This window comes from Chrysochloris asiatica, unplaced genomic scaffold, assembly GCF_000296735.1.
Source record: "Chrysochloris asiatica unplaced genomic scaffold, ChrAsi1.0 scaffold00171, whole genome shotgun sequence".
Taxonomy (NCBI): Eukaryota; Metazoa; Chordata; class Mammalia; order Afrosoricida; family Chrysochloridae; genus Chrysochloris; species Chrysochloris asiatica.
Genome location: NW_006408689.1, coordinates 5,480,525 through 5,495,666, shown reverse-complemented (window position 1 = coordinate 5,495,666; position 15,142 = coordinate 5,480,525). Strand labels below are relative to the sequence as shown.

General features: G+C 42.1%; 1 protein-coding gene across 1 annotated transcript in view; it reads left to right on the top strand.

Moving 5' to 3' along the window:
• Nucleotides 1-1,227: 1,227 nt before the first annotated feature.
• SNX24 (sorting nexin 24) overlaps nucleotides 1,228-15,142 on the top strand; it is a 236,973-nt gene continuing 223,058 nt past the window's right edge. The window contains exon 1 of the mRNA XM_006871634.1: nucleotides 1,228-1,287. Within this exon, the coding sequence (XP_006871696.1) occupies nucleotides 1,228-1,287 (60 nt within the window). The remainder of the gene's footprint in view (nucleotides 1,288-15,142) is intronic.

Below are 15,142 nucleotides of genomic sequence, written 5' to 3'. Positions count from 1 at the left end.
CTAGAGTTCCGTGGGAAAAAGATTAGGCTTTCTGTGGATTTGTGCGCTGGACTGTAAAGTCGGTTTGAATCGTAAGGTTGGCGGTTCAAAGTCACCAGCTGCTCCTGGGCAATCCTATATAGGGTTGCTATGGGTCAGAATTGACTCCATGGCACTTATAAACAACAAAGATTTACAGCCTGGGAAAACCCATATGGAGTCTCTAGAGTTGGAACCAACTTCATGGCACATAACCAACCAACCATTTTTCCTAATATTTAAGAAATGCTTTAGTGGTGGCTGCGTGCCACCAAGTCAGTTCAAGTCAGAGTGACCCTGAATAAGCTTCTGGAGAATGTAAATCTTTACAGGAACTGAAAGCCTTATCTGTCTCCCAAGGAGTGACTGGTAACTGCTGACCTTGCAGTTAGCAGCCCAGCTCTTAACTCACTAAACTGCAAGGCTCCTTTAAAAGCCCTTTATGGAAAGATGAGGCTTTCTGCTCCCGTAAAGATTTACAGCCTCGGAAACCTTGTACAGGGTCACTATGAGTCGGAATGGACTCCACGGCACATAACCACCACCACGGTTACTCAGTGACAGAATTTTAACATTAGAAGCAAGAAACCAGTGAGTTTATTTAATATCAGTGGTGGAAGCTTTCAGGATATGTCCAGGTTAAAAAGGCTAACTCAGATTGAGACATTGACCCTCAACTTCCGAGGAAACAGTAACTAAGTCTTGGTAAAAGTTGGGGAATTCACTACTGTTAAAGGCAGCCGGGAATAATAGGAAAATTCACGCAATCAAAATAAAATCAGAAGCTCTCTGCTTTCCAGTTCTCAGTTCGCAAGCAATTTGTATGGGTGGTGCCTAGCAATGTGCAAAGTAAGCACCCACCAGAGCCCACAGGGCAGGGAGAGCACGGAGCGCGTCTCAGTGGCCCGCTCGGCGGCGGCGCGCACACCCCTTTTTGCAGACTCACAGGTTACCAGGCCCCACCTCCTTCAGGCCCAGCTGATCGCCGCGGCAGCCCAAAAGGTCCAGAACCGAGACGCCCCGCCCCACACCCCAGGCCCGGCCAAGCTCCGCGGCGGGGTGGAAATCTCCGGTCGCGGTCAGCAGCTCGGCCTCCCCGCAGGGCCCAGCGCCGAAATCTGGGAGGCGGGGCGGCCAGCTGGGGCGGAGTGGCGGCAGTAGCCGTAGGCCCGCCCCTGGCCCGCCCTCCGCCGGCCGGCTGGTGAGGCCATGGAGGTCTACATCCCGTCTTTTCGCTACGAGGAGAGTGATCTGGAGCGGGGATACACGGTAGGCGCGGGCCGCGGCGCCACGCGGCCCCGAGGGCTGACCCGTGGCTGCTGCACATGAGGGGCCCCCGCGTGCCGCCGCCCCTGCTCAGGGACGCCCCACGCTCTGCTCCGCTCCCCTCCCCCGGCCGGGAGGAAGGGCTGCGCGGGAGCGCGGTTGTCAAGGATACACGCTCCCCCTCCCCGGCGTGCGGCTGGGGGCGCCTCCTCTCACTCGGGTTCCAGCCTGGTCTTCCCTCCTAGCCCCGCTCCGGGCCTCGGGACTGGAACCCTGGGAGTCGTGTCTTCGGATTGGGCTCTTGCGTCTCTTTTCGCCGCCTGCCAGCCCTCCGGAGCCAGCCAGGATGGGCTGCGTTCGTTACTGGCGCAGCTGCCCCTTCTGTCCAGCCAGAAGTGGCTTCCCAGCAGGTTCATGTTGACTTTCAAGTTCTGTAGCCTTCATGCTACAGAAAATATGTTAATTTAAAAAAATGAGAAGATGTAGCTACTTTTTAGCCAAAGTGAACGTGTGTGTTGTTTTTAGATGTTTTCCAAAGTTGTTTTCCCGTGTTATGAAATGTCAGAATCAGGTACTTGTTTGTTAAACACCAGTTTCATACCAAGTAGCTGTGGTCACCAACCAATGGAAAACAGAGCCACTGCTCAAACAGAATGGAAGTTGGTTGGAGCCGGGAGACTAGGGCCTAGGACCTTTGGGTCACAAGTTTTGTAAATTCTGGTAGATTTCCCAAAGGATTTAAGCATCTTTATCTGAACAGTCATTGCTAGAGGGAGAAATGACTCAGGCAAGGTAGAAATTGGAAGAATTTATTTCCAGTTGTTAAAAGAGCAGGTAGAGTTTATGGAAAGACTGCATAGGCCAGTCAAAAAGGATTATTGTATTCCCTGCTAAGCCACACACAAATGAAACACCATTTACATTAATTTGGCAGAGAAATATTCTAACCCACCTCCCCTTCTCTAAATATTGTTGGTATTTGATAGCTGCTTGGATCTCTGTGTTTCCATAACAGCAACTAAATCACTATTTCAAAGGAAGATTTAGAATTAAGGACAAGTTTAAAGTACAAAAAAAGATCCAGGGAATGTGTGGTTTGTCCCTAGTACTCAATGTGCTTTCCATCCAGGAGAAAACTGCAACAAGAAAGAACTGAGCTCCACAGTCTCTCTGTTTGTATGCATAATCCTTGTCAGTGCATTAAAGGAACATTGATGTCTCAAAGATTAGGGGTTCAGCTGCTAATCGAAAAGTTGGCAGTTTGAACCCACCCAGCAAATCCGTGGGAGAAACACTTGGCATTTTGCTTCAGTAAATATTGTTGTTGTTATGTGCCATGGAGTCGGTTCCGACTCATAGCGACCCTGTACAGGGTTTCTGAGGCTGTAAGTCTTTATGGGAGCAGAAAGCCTCATCTTTCGCCCGCAGAACAGCTGGTAGTTTTGAACTGCTGAGCTTAAGGTTTGCAGCCCGATTCCTAACCACTACGCTACCAGAGCTCCTTTCAGTAAAGATTACAGTCTAGAAAAGCCTATGAGGAAGTTCTCCTTTGTCACTTGGAGTCGCTATGAGTGGGAATTGATGCAAGCAGGTAGCAGTGACAACCACCACCAATGCATTAACATATGGTTAAGCATTCTGTATCTTCTTTAAAAAAAGAATTAGACTTGAACCTGATCAAGACAGTTCTCTTAGGAGTTTTGTCCAAGTATCTCATTTTTCCCATCAGCATCATCTTCATCCATGGAGGACTATCTTCAGGACATACCTTTAGAATATAAAAATAAAAAAGATCCTTTGTTATGATAGGAGCTTTGTCTTCAGAGAAAAGACAAAGGTGGTCTCAGTATCAAGTTGAAAGTTAATTACTTATGGAAATACACCGACTCCTCACTTATAGACTGCTAACGCGCCAGACTGCAAAGCTGTTTGAACTGCACGGTCGGTGATTCAAGCTCACCAGGTGCTCATGAGAAACCCTATACAGGGTCGCTATGTTTCGGAACCGACTCAACGGCACTCAACAACAACAACCTTAAGGTCAACAGTTTGAATCCATCAGCCGCTCCACTGGAGAAAGAGGAGACATTCTGCTCCTTTAAAGATTTACATCCTTGGAACCCTTCTTACATAGGTTGCTATGAATCAGAATTGACTCAATGGCAGTGGGTATGAATTTGGGTTCATTTATTGACCTTATCTACCATTTCACATTTTTGACAGTAGTGAAAAATCTGATTATTTTTGTACATTAATATGTCTAGTAATAACAAATATAGAGGTTAGAGGCAAGAGTAACACTGGTTGTGAAAGTTAAGGATATGTCTCCAACTTGGCTGGATCATGATTCTCAGTTATTTGGCAGTTGTGGTGGTGGTGTGCCGTGGAGTTCAGTGACCCTGCATAGAGTTTCCGAAACTGTAAGTGTTTATGGGAGCAGAAAGCCTCATCTTTCTCCTGCGGAACAGTTGGTAGTTTGGAAATGCTGACCTTGAGGTAAGCAGCCCGACTTGTAACCACTACGCTACCAAAGCTCCTTTTGGCAGTTACGTAATGATGTAATTTGGTAGTTATATAATGATGTGGACTCCTGGTGTGGTGCTGTAGGATCAGCACTGGACTGCAAACCATAAGGTCTGCAGTTCAAACCTACCAGCTGCTCCTTGGAAACCCAATATAAGGTGGCTACGTTTGCCAGGAGCTCTGGTAGCATAGCGGTTATGAATTGGGATGTGAACCGCAAGGTCAGCAGTTCAAAACTACCAGCTGTTCTGCGGGAGAAAGATGAGGCTTTCTGCTCCTGTAAATATTTACAGCCTCAGAAACCCTATACAGGGTCGCTATGAGTCAGAACTGACTCCAAGGCACATCACCACCACCACCATGGTTACGAATTGGGCTGCTAACCTCAAGGTCAGCAGTTTGAAACTACCAACTGTTCTGCGGGAGAAAGATGAGGCTTTCTGCTCCCGTAAGGATTTACAGCCTCGGAAACCCTGTGCAGGGTTGCTATGAGTCAGAACTGACTCCGTGGCACATTACCACCACCACCACCACTGTGAGTAGGAACCAACTCCACAGCAGCAATACAATGTTGTAATCATGCTCCATTGATAAGTGAGGAATGGGTAGAATCACTTCTAAATGTCATTATGGATAGGTGTGCTGCTGTTTTGTAATAACTAGCAAATGGATCCTCCACACTATGAATGAACTAAATTTACTTATTTCGTTTCCTCTTGATGGCCTTTGACATTCTACTTTTTAGTAACTGTATCCAGTGTTGAGATAGACATGCTTTTACATGTATGCTTATACCCAATACTAGGATTACTTTAGGGAATTAACTAAAAGTGGTATTCCTGGTACTTTAAAAATTTTGATATATACTACTCAATTTTTTTTTTTTCAAAAAGTTCATGCAAATTTATGCTCAGTGTCAAAAATAAGTTACCTTTAAAAAGGTTAGATTCTAAAGACAGTTTACCCTTTTAACATTTAAGAATCTACTGTAGACCTGCACCCTGATGTACATGAAATCAAGAGTTTTAAGAATCTTGTTTTTGTCTGTCAGGGGTCTCAGCCTATCCAGGAGAGGCTTAGAACAAGGTAGCGAAGGAGTTGTTTGTTGTTGTTAAGTGCTGTTGATTCCGACCCATAGCGACCTTGTATAGGGTTTCCAAGGAGCAGCTGGTAAGCTTGAACCACGGACCTTGCAGTTCAAATGGCTTTGCAGTCTGACCCGCATTAACCCACAGAGCCACACCAGGAAGGAGTGGGCTGTCCTGATGTGAAGAGTGGAGGCTTGAGGGAAGGGGAAGCCAGTTCTATTTTACTTTAGGTTGGCTTGGGTGGTGTGGGAGCAGAGGTGCTTAGGAATGCTGACTGATGAGATTTTTTTTTGTTGGAATTGTGCATTTTAGAAAGAGCAAGTGCAAAGGAAAGACATTTTAAATGTCTAGAGTCACAAAAAAGAGGGAGGGACACTTCTCAATCAGTTTAGTTTACAGTAGAGCTGATATGGCTCTATCATAAAGAAAGGGGGGAATACTTTGTAACAAAATATTGATGAATGCAAATGTTTTTACCAGTGAGGTCATGAGACCCAGGACAGTGTCCATTGACACAGGTATGGCACTGCAGGATAAGCACTGGCCTTCAAGGTCAGTTTGAAGGCAAGGCCAGTGGTTTAAATCCACCAACTGCTCCTATATAGGGTGTCTATGGATTGGAACCAACTCAACAGCACTTAACAACAAATGCAGGGGCAGGGAGCCCTGGTAGTATAGTGAGTTACTCATTGGATTGATAACCTCAGAGTCAGCATTTCAAATACTCCCGCTGCTGTGCTGGAGAAAGATGAGGCTCTCTGCTCCCGTAGAGATAGGAAACCCTATACAGGATCACTGTGAGTCTGAACTGACTCTGTGACATCTAACAACAGTGCAGAGACTGTCACATTAGAATTCAACTTATTTGTGAATAAACAATGAGTGAACGAATCTCCAAATAAGAGAAAATCAGAAGAGCAGTGGATTTTGTGGGGTGAGACTGCTGGAGTTTAAGGTAAATAGCAGGTATCTAAGGAGTCCTAGTGATGCAGTGGGTAAGTGTCAGCTGCTTTCTGAAAGGTCAGTGGTTCGAACCCACCAGCTGCTCCTTGGGTAAAAGGTGACATTCTGCTTCTGTAAAAATTATAGCCTAAGAAATTATGGAATAATCCTGCTGTATGTATCCTATAAGGTCACTGTGAGTCAGAATTCACTTGATGACAACAGGCTTTTTTGTTGTTGTTTAGTAGGAATTGTACTGAGTGATACCAGGAAGAGAAGAGGTGGAGAGAGACCAGCTCATAGCCTTGGGAGTAGTACTAGGGAGTATAAGCTGTAACCTCTAACAGTGGGAAGTCACGAGAAAGTTTTTAAGGAAGGAAGTTACATGATTGCTTTGCATTTTAAAAGGATGCTCCTAGGAGCATTTCTCAGCTAAGAAAGAGATGCTTGCAAATGACCGGGAAAGAATGAATGAGGGACGAACTAAGGCATGTTTTCGAAAGCAAGGGATAACTCTTAAGAATGTCTAGGGCCTGGTGGCTAGGGTGACTCCTGTGGAGGTGGGTATCAGGAACAAACTTAGAATTGGAACACATTTCAAGAGGGAGATCTCATATGAGATCTACTGGATTTTCAGAGTTGAGTATACTTAACAACAACTTTCAGTATACCCACTGCCATCACATTGATTCTGACTCATAGCAACCCTGTAGGACACAGTTGAAAACTGCCCTGTAGAGTTTCTGAGACTGTAAATCTTTATGGAAGCAGACTAGACTGTCTTATCCTGAGAATTGACTGGTGTATTCAAACTGTTGACCTTTTAGTTAGCAGCCTAATGCTTAACCCACTGTGATCAGGGCTCCTTACTTCCAGTATGGTAGTGGTGATGGTGGTTGTGTTCCATTTGGTTGGTTCTGACTCATAGTGGTCCTGTATATGGTTTCCAAGGCTGTGAATCTTTCTCCTGCAGAGTGGATGATGAATTCGAACTGCTGACCTTGCAGTTAGCAGCCGAACATGTAGCCCATTATACTACTTGTTGTTGTTATTGTTAAGTGCCGTCGAGTCGGTTCCGACCCATAGCGACCCTGTATAGGGTTTCCGAGGGTGTAAATCTTTACCGGAGTAGAAAGCCTCATCTTTCTCCCGCGGAGCGGCTGGTAGTTTCGAACCGCTGACCTTAAGGTTCGCAGCCCGATTCGTAACCATTACGCTACCAGAGCTCCTTATACTACTAGGGCTCCTTAACTTTCAGTATAGGCTTTTGTTGCCATTGTCAAATGCTGTCACATCAGTTCTTACTCATATCAACCCTGTATAGGCTTTCTGAGGAGTGACAGACACTGACCTTGCAGTTTGCAGTCCAGTGCTTATCCTATAGCACCACACCAGGACTCCTCAGTATAGACTAGTATTATTTATTTAAGACGCATTGTTGGTAACAACAACAAAACTGGAATTATTACTTAGATAATAACATAAAGGGAGTGTGGTGGCTCTATATGAAAAGTACTGGATTATCTGCATGAGAAAGATGACTTTCAGCTCCCACAAAGGTGTACAACCTTGGAAACCCACAGCATCACTGTGAGTTGGAACCGATTCAGTGACACGTAACAATTTAGCAACAACACAAATTGTTTTTCTTTCTTAATCTTTTTATTGTGAATTGAGTGAAGGTTTACAGAACAGATCATCATTCCAACATTCATCAAATCTTACGCTTCGTAACATTACAATGATTGCAGTTCCCTCCATGTACATCAGTTAACAATACTGAGCTCCATTCACTTTAACTTTTGTACTGCTCTGTGTATCTTCCACTCCATTTCTCTTTCCTGTGCCAGTCTTCCTCTTGGACAAAACAAATGTTTGAATGTATTAGACTTTAGTTTTCATAGCTGTAATAAGGCATTGAATTCATTTCTCAAGTCCATTTTAAGATCATAACAGGGTGTGTTTTGCTTATAAAAATATATATTTTTCTTGAATCTATAAATAATTTATCTGCTATCTACTTTTTGTTGTTGTTAAGTGCCTCTAGTCAGTTTCAACTCATAGCACACTGCATAGGGTTTCCAAGGCTTTTTAAAATCTTTGCGGGAGCAGAAAGCTTCATTTTTCTCCTGTGGATTGTCTGGCAGGCTTGAACCATGAACATTGTGGTTCTCAGTCTAGTGCTTATAGTATAGAATGCATTATGTTTTTCATGATTATATATCCAATATTATAATAATTTATTGTGATATATGTTGGAATCATTGTTTTAATTTTTTATGGCTAAAAGTACACATAAAACTAGAACACTATAATGTGCTACCATATATCAATTACTCTCCTTCAATATTTTACATTTTTTGTTTTAGTTACCTCCTTGTTTCATTCCTACCTCCTACCTCCCCCACTCCTGGAATGTTTCAAATATTGAGAGCAATTTAAAGACTTAATTTTCATCTGGATATGTTTCAATATGAGTATCTGAAATGTTTCAATATGAATATCTGACAGATAAAGACTTTTATTTAATATAACCAAGATGTAAATATTGCCACAGAATTATCAGTAGTACATTATTGTTATTGTTAAGTGCTGTTGAGTTGGTTCAGACTCATAGCGACCCTCTATAAGGTGTCTGAGAAGCAACTGGAGAGTTTGAACCACTAGCCTTGCAGTCACCAGTCCAGTGCTTATCTTACAGCGCCACGCCAGAACCCCAGTAGTACTTTGTTGTTGTTAAGTGCTGTCGAGTTGGTTCCGACCAGTAGCAACCCTATATAGGGTTCCAAGGAGCAGCTGGTGAATTTGAACTGCCGACCTTGCTGTTCAAACTGACTTTGCAGTCCAGCGCATTAACCCACAGCACTACACCAGGACTCCAATAGTACTTCAGTATCATGCAATACCCAGATATTATTGTTTTTAATATAGCCACAATGTAAAGATTGCTTTAGAAATAACAATGATTTGCAGAGTCTTTATTGTCATTTTGTATTTTAGAAACCTGAAGCTCTGAAAGGAGCTTTTCTCTCTCTGTTAGCTTTCATCCTCAAAGCAGCTTCCCACCTGTTGATACAATGGCTATGGCAGTTGCAGGCCTTTATTTTTTTCCCATATACTGTAATGGAGTCCTAGTGTGGCGCTGTAGGATCATGCACTGGACTGCAAGGTTTGTTTGAATCACAAGGTTGTTGGTTTAAACCCAGCAGTTACTCCTCAGAAACCCTATATAGGGTCATTGTGAGTTGGAACTGACTCAGTGGCACTTTAACAACAACAACAATGTAAAGTCCAGAGGAGGAAAGAGTATTTCTTAAGGGTAAAAGCATTTTTTTACCTCACAAGCGGTGAGTAAATCTTCTTTCATGTCTCATCCCCAAATCATGTGACTATTTCTCCACTAAACTAATTGCAAGGGAAATCCTGTGTACCAGCTGGCTAAGGCCAGAGTTGTTGAACCAATCACCTTGGCAAGGGAGGTAGGGATATATTAACCAAATGGGTTAAAATAATTTGAGGGCATCTCTAGAGCTGGGAATGGGGTCAGTCCATTACTGCCACCCAACTAGGTTGGTGCCACAGTAGGAGAAGGGTGGAGGATGTCAACCCTGGCGTCCACATCTTTCACTCATCCGTCGTAAGTATGGATGGTACAGAGGTCTCTGTGGAATGCAGGCATACCTGGTACAGTGCCTTCCTTATTCCCGCTAAGCTCATAGCTTGAATGCACATTAAATATTTGTTGAATGGTTGAATGATCATTTCAAGCATGCATAAGATAATTTTCTTACCATTAAGGACAGGAAATGCAATTTTAAATTAATGGTATTGTTAAATGCCGTTGAATAGTGTTTCTTGAATATTATTGTTCTGATCTGCAAAAGAGGATAAAACTAGTAACTACACTTAATCGCTGTGATTTTTCCATTACCATTAACTTGTACTCCCTTTCTCCTTCCTCCTGTACCTGGTAACCACTAATACACTTTGCTCTCTGTATATCAGCATCAGCCTTCTCTTTTATGTGAGCTCATACAATATTTGCCTTTTAGTGATTGGCTCATTTCATTTAGCAGAATGTTTTCAAGCTCTTATCTATACATATCAAGACTTCCATTTCTCTTACTGTCAGTGATATTCTATTATATGTATGTTCCACATTTTATTTCTCCATTCATTCATCTGTTGATGGGCATTTAGACTGTTCTGGCCTCTTGATTACTGTGATAGTGCTGTAATGAATATTGATGTAGAAATCTCTTTTTGAATGTCTGTTTTTAAGTCTTTTGGATATATACAGTGTCAGATTGCCCAGTGAGCAAGGTAAGCACAGGCTTACTTGTGCTTACTTACTATCTGCATTGTACACACACATTGTTTTCATGACATCAAAGATTCTTATTCTATATATGACTGACATGTGTCTCTTTCCTAACCTCATAGCACTTTCTTACAACATCAAAGCCTCTATATATTTATGACTCCTCATGGACTGGATTGAGTGTCCAGTATGGTGTGTTGAAACCCATGTGAAACTGTCTACTATAGATTAGTGTTGATGTTGTTAAATGCCATCAAGTCGGTTCCAACCCATAGCGACCTAGTATATCGGTTCCAACCCATAGCACCTGGTGAGCTTGAACTGCTGGCCTTGCAGTTCAAATGACTTTGCAGTCCAGCTCATTAACCCACAGTGCTACACCAGGACTCCATAGATTAGTAAGTAAGTACAAGTAAGTCCGTGCTATTTTGCTTAATGGGTAATTCACTTTGGGTACATAACTAGAAGTAGAATTGCTGGGTCATAGGTGTGGCGGCTGTAGGATCAGCACTGGACTGCGAGCCACAAGGTCGGCAGTTCATACCAACCAACTGCTTCTTGAAAACCCTATACAGGGTCACTATGAGTCGGAACTGACTCAGCATCACTTAATAATGACAGCAGGTTAGCTCTGTTTTTAGTTTTTTGAAGAACTGCCAAATTGTTTTTTACAATGGCGGTGCCATTTTGCATCCTGTCTTTTTTGTTTAAATCTTAGCCATCCAGTTGTTGTTGTTAGGTGCCGTCGAGTCGGTTCTGACTCATAGCAACTCTTGCACACCAGAATTCAACACTTTCTGGCCCTGTGTCATCCTGACAATTATTGTGACCTTTGAGCTCACTGTTGCAGCCACTGTGTCAGTCCATCTTGTTGGGGATCTTCCTCATTTTGGATTTACCAAGCGTGATGCCCTCCTCCAGGGACTGGTCCCTTTTGGCAACATGTCTGAAGTATGAAAGGCAAAGTCTCACCATACTGCCTTCAAAGAAGCATCTGGCTGTACTTTTCCCATCCTAGTGGGAGTGAAATGGTATCTCATTTTGGTTTTGGTGTGCATCTCTGATGTCTAAAGATGCTGAATATGCTGAATATCATCTTGTCACATGTTTGGTGGCCATTTGAATGCCGTTTTCGTAGTGTTGTCTAAACAAATACTTTGCCTGACATTTGTGGTTTTGATTTGCGTTTCCCTAATGACATGAGTCCACTTACCAATAACAGTGACTAATGACGTTTAACATCCTTTCACATGCTTATTAGTCATTTGTATGTCATCTTTGGAAAAATGTCTATTCAAGTCCTTTACTTATTTTCTAATTAAGTTGACTCTTTTTTGTTGTTGAGTTGTAGGAATTCTTTCTATATTCTGGATATTAAACCCTTATCAGACATATAGCTCCTCAATTTTTTTTCCCATTTCTCATGTCTCTTTACTTTCTTGATAAAATCCTTTAATGCACACACACAAAATAAATCTTGAAGACGTCCAATATATCTATTTTTGTTCTGTTTTGTTTTACTGCTCATGCTTTTGGTGTTATATGTAAAAGTCCATTGTCAAAATGAAGGTCCTGAAGATTTACTTATTCCTGTGTATACTTCAAGGAGCTTTGGTAGCGTAGTGGTTACGAATTGGGCTGCAAACCACAAGGTCAGCAGTTCGAAACTACCAGCTGTTCTGCGGGAGAAAGATGAGGCTTTCTGCTCCCATAAAGATTTACAGCCTTGGAAACCCTGTACAGGGTCGCTGTGAGTCGGAACCGACTCCACGGCACATAACAACAACAACAATGTATACTTCAACAATGAATAAGAAACACTGTAGAAGAATTGATGCATTTAAGTTATGTTATTGGAGAATATTAAAAGTACCTAGAACTGAGAGAACAAACCAATCTGTGTGGAAGAAGTACAGCTAGAATGCCCTTTAGAAGTCAGGATGGTGAGACTTTGGCTTGTAGGTTTACGTTGAGTTGGAACTGACTTGATAACACCTAACAACAGTGTATTCTTCAGTGCTTGATTATTTTTTAATTTGTCAAATTTATGAGCTGATTTTCTCCAAAGATGATCACAAATTAAGGTGATCATATAAACTTTCTTTTAAAAATTAGTATTATTAAGAACTTATGGATATTAGCATATTTGACATATTTCAGTTCATTGAATTTATTATTATTATATAATTTTTGTCCCATCTTTGGCTATTTTCAAGTTTGGCGTTTTAAGTTAGGTGCTGCATCATTGATACAACTTTAGTAGTCTTTGATTACTTCCTTGCTTTCTAGTATAGTATAGACAAGATATTCTTGGAATAGCACAGTGGTTATGAGTTGGGCTGCGAACCACAAGGTCAGCAGTTCGAAACTACTAGTTGTTCCTTGGGAGAAAGATGAGGCTTTCTGCTCCCATAAAGATTTATAGCCTCGAATGGTTAACCATCCTATGGTGTGTGTACCTCACTAGTATTACTGTTCCCCTGTCTACCTATATGGAGTCCTGGTGTGGCACTGTGGGCTGAGTCAGACTGCAAAGTTGTTTGAACTGCAAGCTTACCAGCTGCTCCTTGGAAACCCTATACAAGGTCGCTATGGGTTGGAATCAACTCGACGGCACTTAACAACAACAACATCTGCCTATATATTGCTTGGCTGAAAATTGAGCTGTAGGAGTGAGTTCAGTTCCAGACCTGAAGGGTGACCAAAGACCATAGTCTCAATGTTCCATCAGTCTATATCTGACCGATAAGCTGGGTCTTTTTTATGATTTTGAGTTATCTTCCACATTTCCCCCCACTCTATCCAGAACCTTCTTATTTGATACCTTTTTAGAACTATTGATAGTGGTAGCCAGGCAGCATGTAGTTCTTCTGGTTTCAGGGTCATGAATACTAATGTTCAAGTGGCCTTTTAGTCCATTAGAATGTTTCTAAGTGTCTTCAATTTTCATCACTCTTCTTTGCTCTGGACAAAGAGAGGCCAATGGTTGCACCTCAGATGGTTGCTCATGAACTTTTAATAAAAGATGCCAGTTGCTATTCACCAAAGTAGATTGTATAATATTGTCTTTGTGGACTATATTATGTCAGTTGACCATGGGGTTCCCCAAGACTATGGTCCTGAGCCCTCAGGCCCAGCAATTCATTTCCTCAAGGTATTTGGTAATATCTAAGAAGGTTTCAAACTCACCAGCTGCTCCTTGGAAACCCTATACGGGGGTTGCTATGGGTTGGAACCCACTCAATGGCACTTAACAGCAAACAACAACAGTAAACTTTCATAACTATGCTCCCTATATGCTCCACAACATTTATGGATATGTTTACAGCAAAGAAAACTACTCATGTACAAATAATCCTCTGGTTATATCCTTTATATATTTGTGGGCATACTCCCACTCTTCCTCCCACATCAGTTCAGCCTGTGTGTTTATCCCTGTATCTACCTGTTGTTGTTGTTAAGTGTTGTTGAGTCAATTGTGACCCATAGTGACCCTGTATACAGCTTCCGAGGAGCAGCTGGTGAGCTTGAACCACCAACCTTGCAGTTCAAATGGCTTTGCGGTCTAACACATTAACCTACAGAGCCACTCCATGTATCTATCTGTGTTCTTGTTGTTGTTAGGTGCCATCTAGTTGGCATTGACTCTTAGTGACCTTATGCACAGCAAAATGAAACACTGCCCAATCCTGGGCCAACCTCATTATTGTTGCCACGCTTAAGCCCATTCATGCTGCCACTTTGCCAGTTCATCTCACTGGGGGTCTTCCTCTTTTTCTCTGACCCTCCACCTTACCAAACATGATATCCTTCTCCAGCCTCTGGTCCCTCCTGACAATATGTCCAAAGTATGAGAGACAAAGTTTGGCCATCCTGGCCTCCAAGGAACACTCTGGCTGCACTTCTTTTAATATGGATCTGTTGGTTCTTTGGCAGCCCATGGAACTTTAAGTATTCTCCTCCAACACCATAACTCAAAAGCATCAATTCTTCTATGGTCTTCCTTATTCATTGTCCAGCTTTCGCATACATATGAGGTTATTGAAAATACCGTGGCTTGGGTCAGGCACACCTTAGTTCTCAAGCTGAAATCTTTGCTCTTCAACACTTTAAAAAGATCTTGTGCAGCAGATTTGCCTAATGTAATATGTTGTTTGATTTCATGACTGCTGCTTCCGTGAATGTTAATAGTTGATCCAAGAAGAGTGAAGTCCTTGACAACTTCAATTTTTTTTTCTTTGTTGATAAGAATGTTGTTTATTGGTCTAGTAGTGAGGATTTTTGTTTTCTTTACATTGAGCCACAATCCATACGGAAGGCTGTGCTCTTTGATCTTCATCAGTAAATATTTTAAATCCTCTTCACTTTCAGCAATCATATGAAATATTGCATATCGCAGGTTATTAGTAAGTCTTCCTCTAATCCTGATGCCATGTTTTTCTTCATAGAACTCAGCTTCTCATATTATTTGCTCAGCATACAGCTTGAATAAGTATGGCAAAAGAACACAACCTTGTCACACACCTTTCCCAATTTTAAAACATTCAGTGTTCTATATTCTATTCGAACAACTGCCTCTTGATCCAGGTACAGATTCCTCAGAAGTACAATGAAGTGTTCCTGAATACTCATACTTCGCAATGTTGTCCGTAGTTTGTCATGATCCCCACAATCAAAAGCCTTTGCATAGTCAATTAAGCACAGGTAAACATCTTTCTGGTATTCTCTGATTTCAGTCAAGATCCATCTGACATCCGCAATGATATCCATCCTTCCACGGCCTCTTCGGAATCTGGCTTGAACCTCTGGAAGTTCTCTCTCAATGTATGCTTGTAGCCATTTCTGTATTAATTTTACTAAAAGTTTACTTGCATGAAATAGAAAAGGTATCATCCAATGATTTCCTCATTCCATTGGGTTTATAGATCACCATTATTGCAAGATTTTTGTATATTACAATATTTACCTCTATTTCCTTTATCCG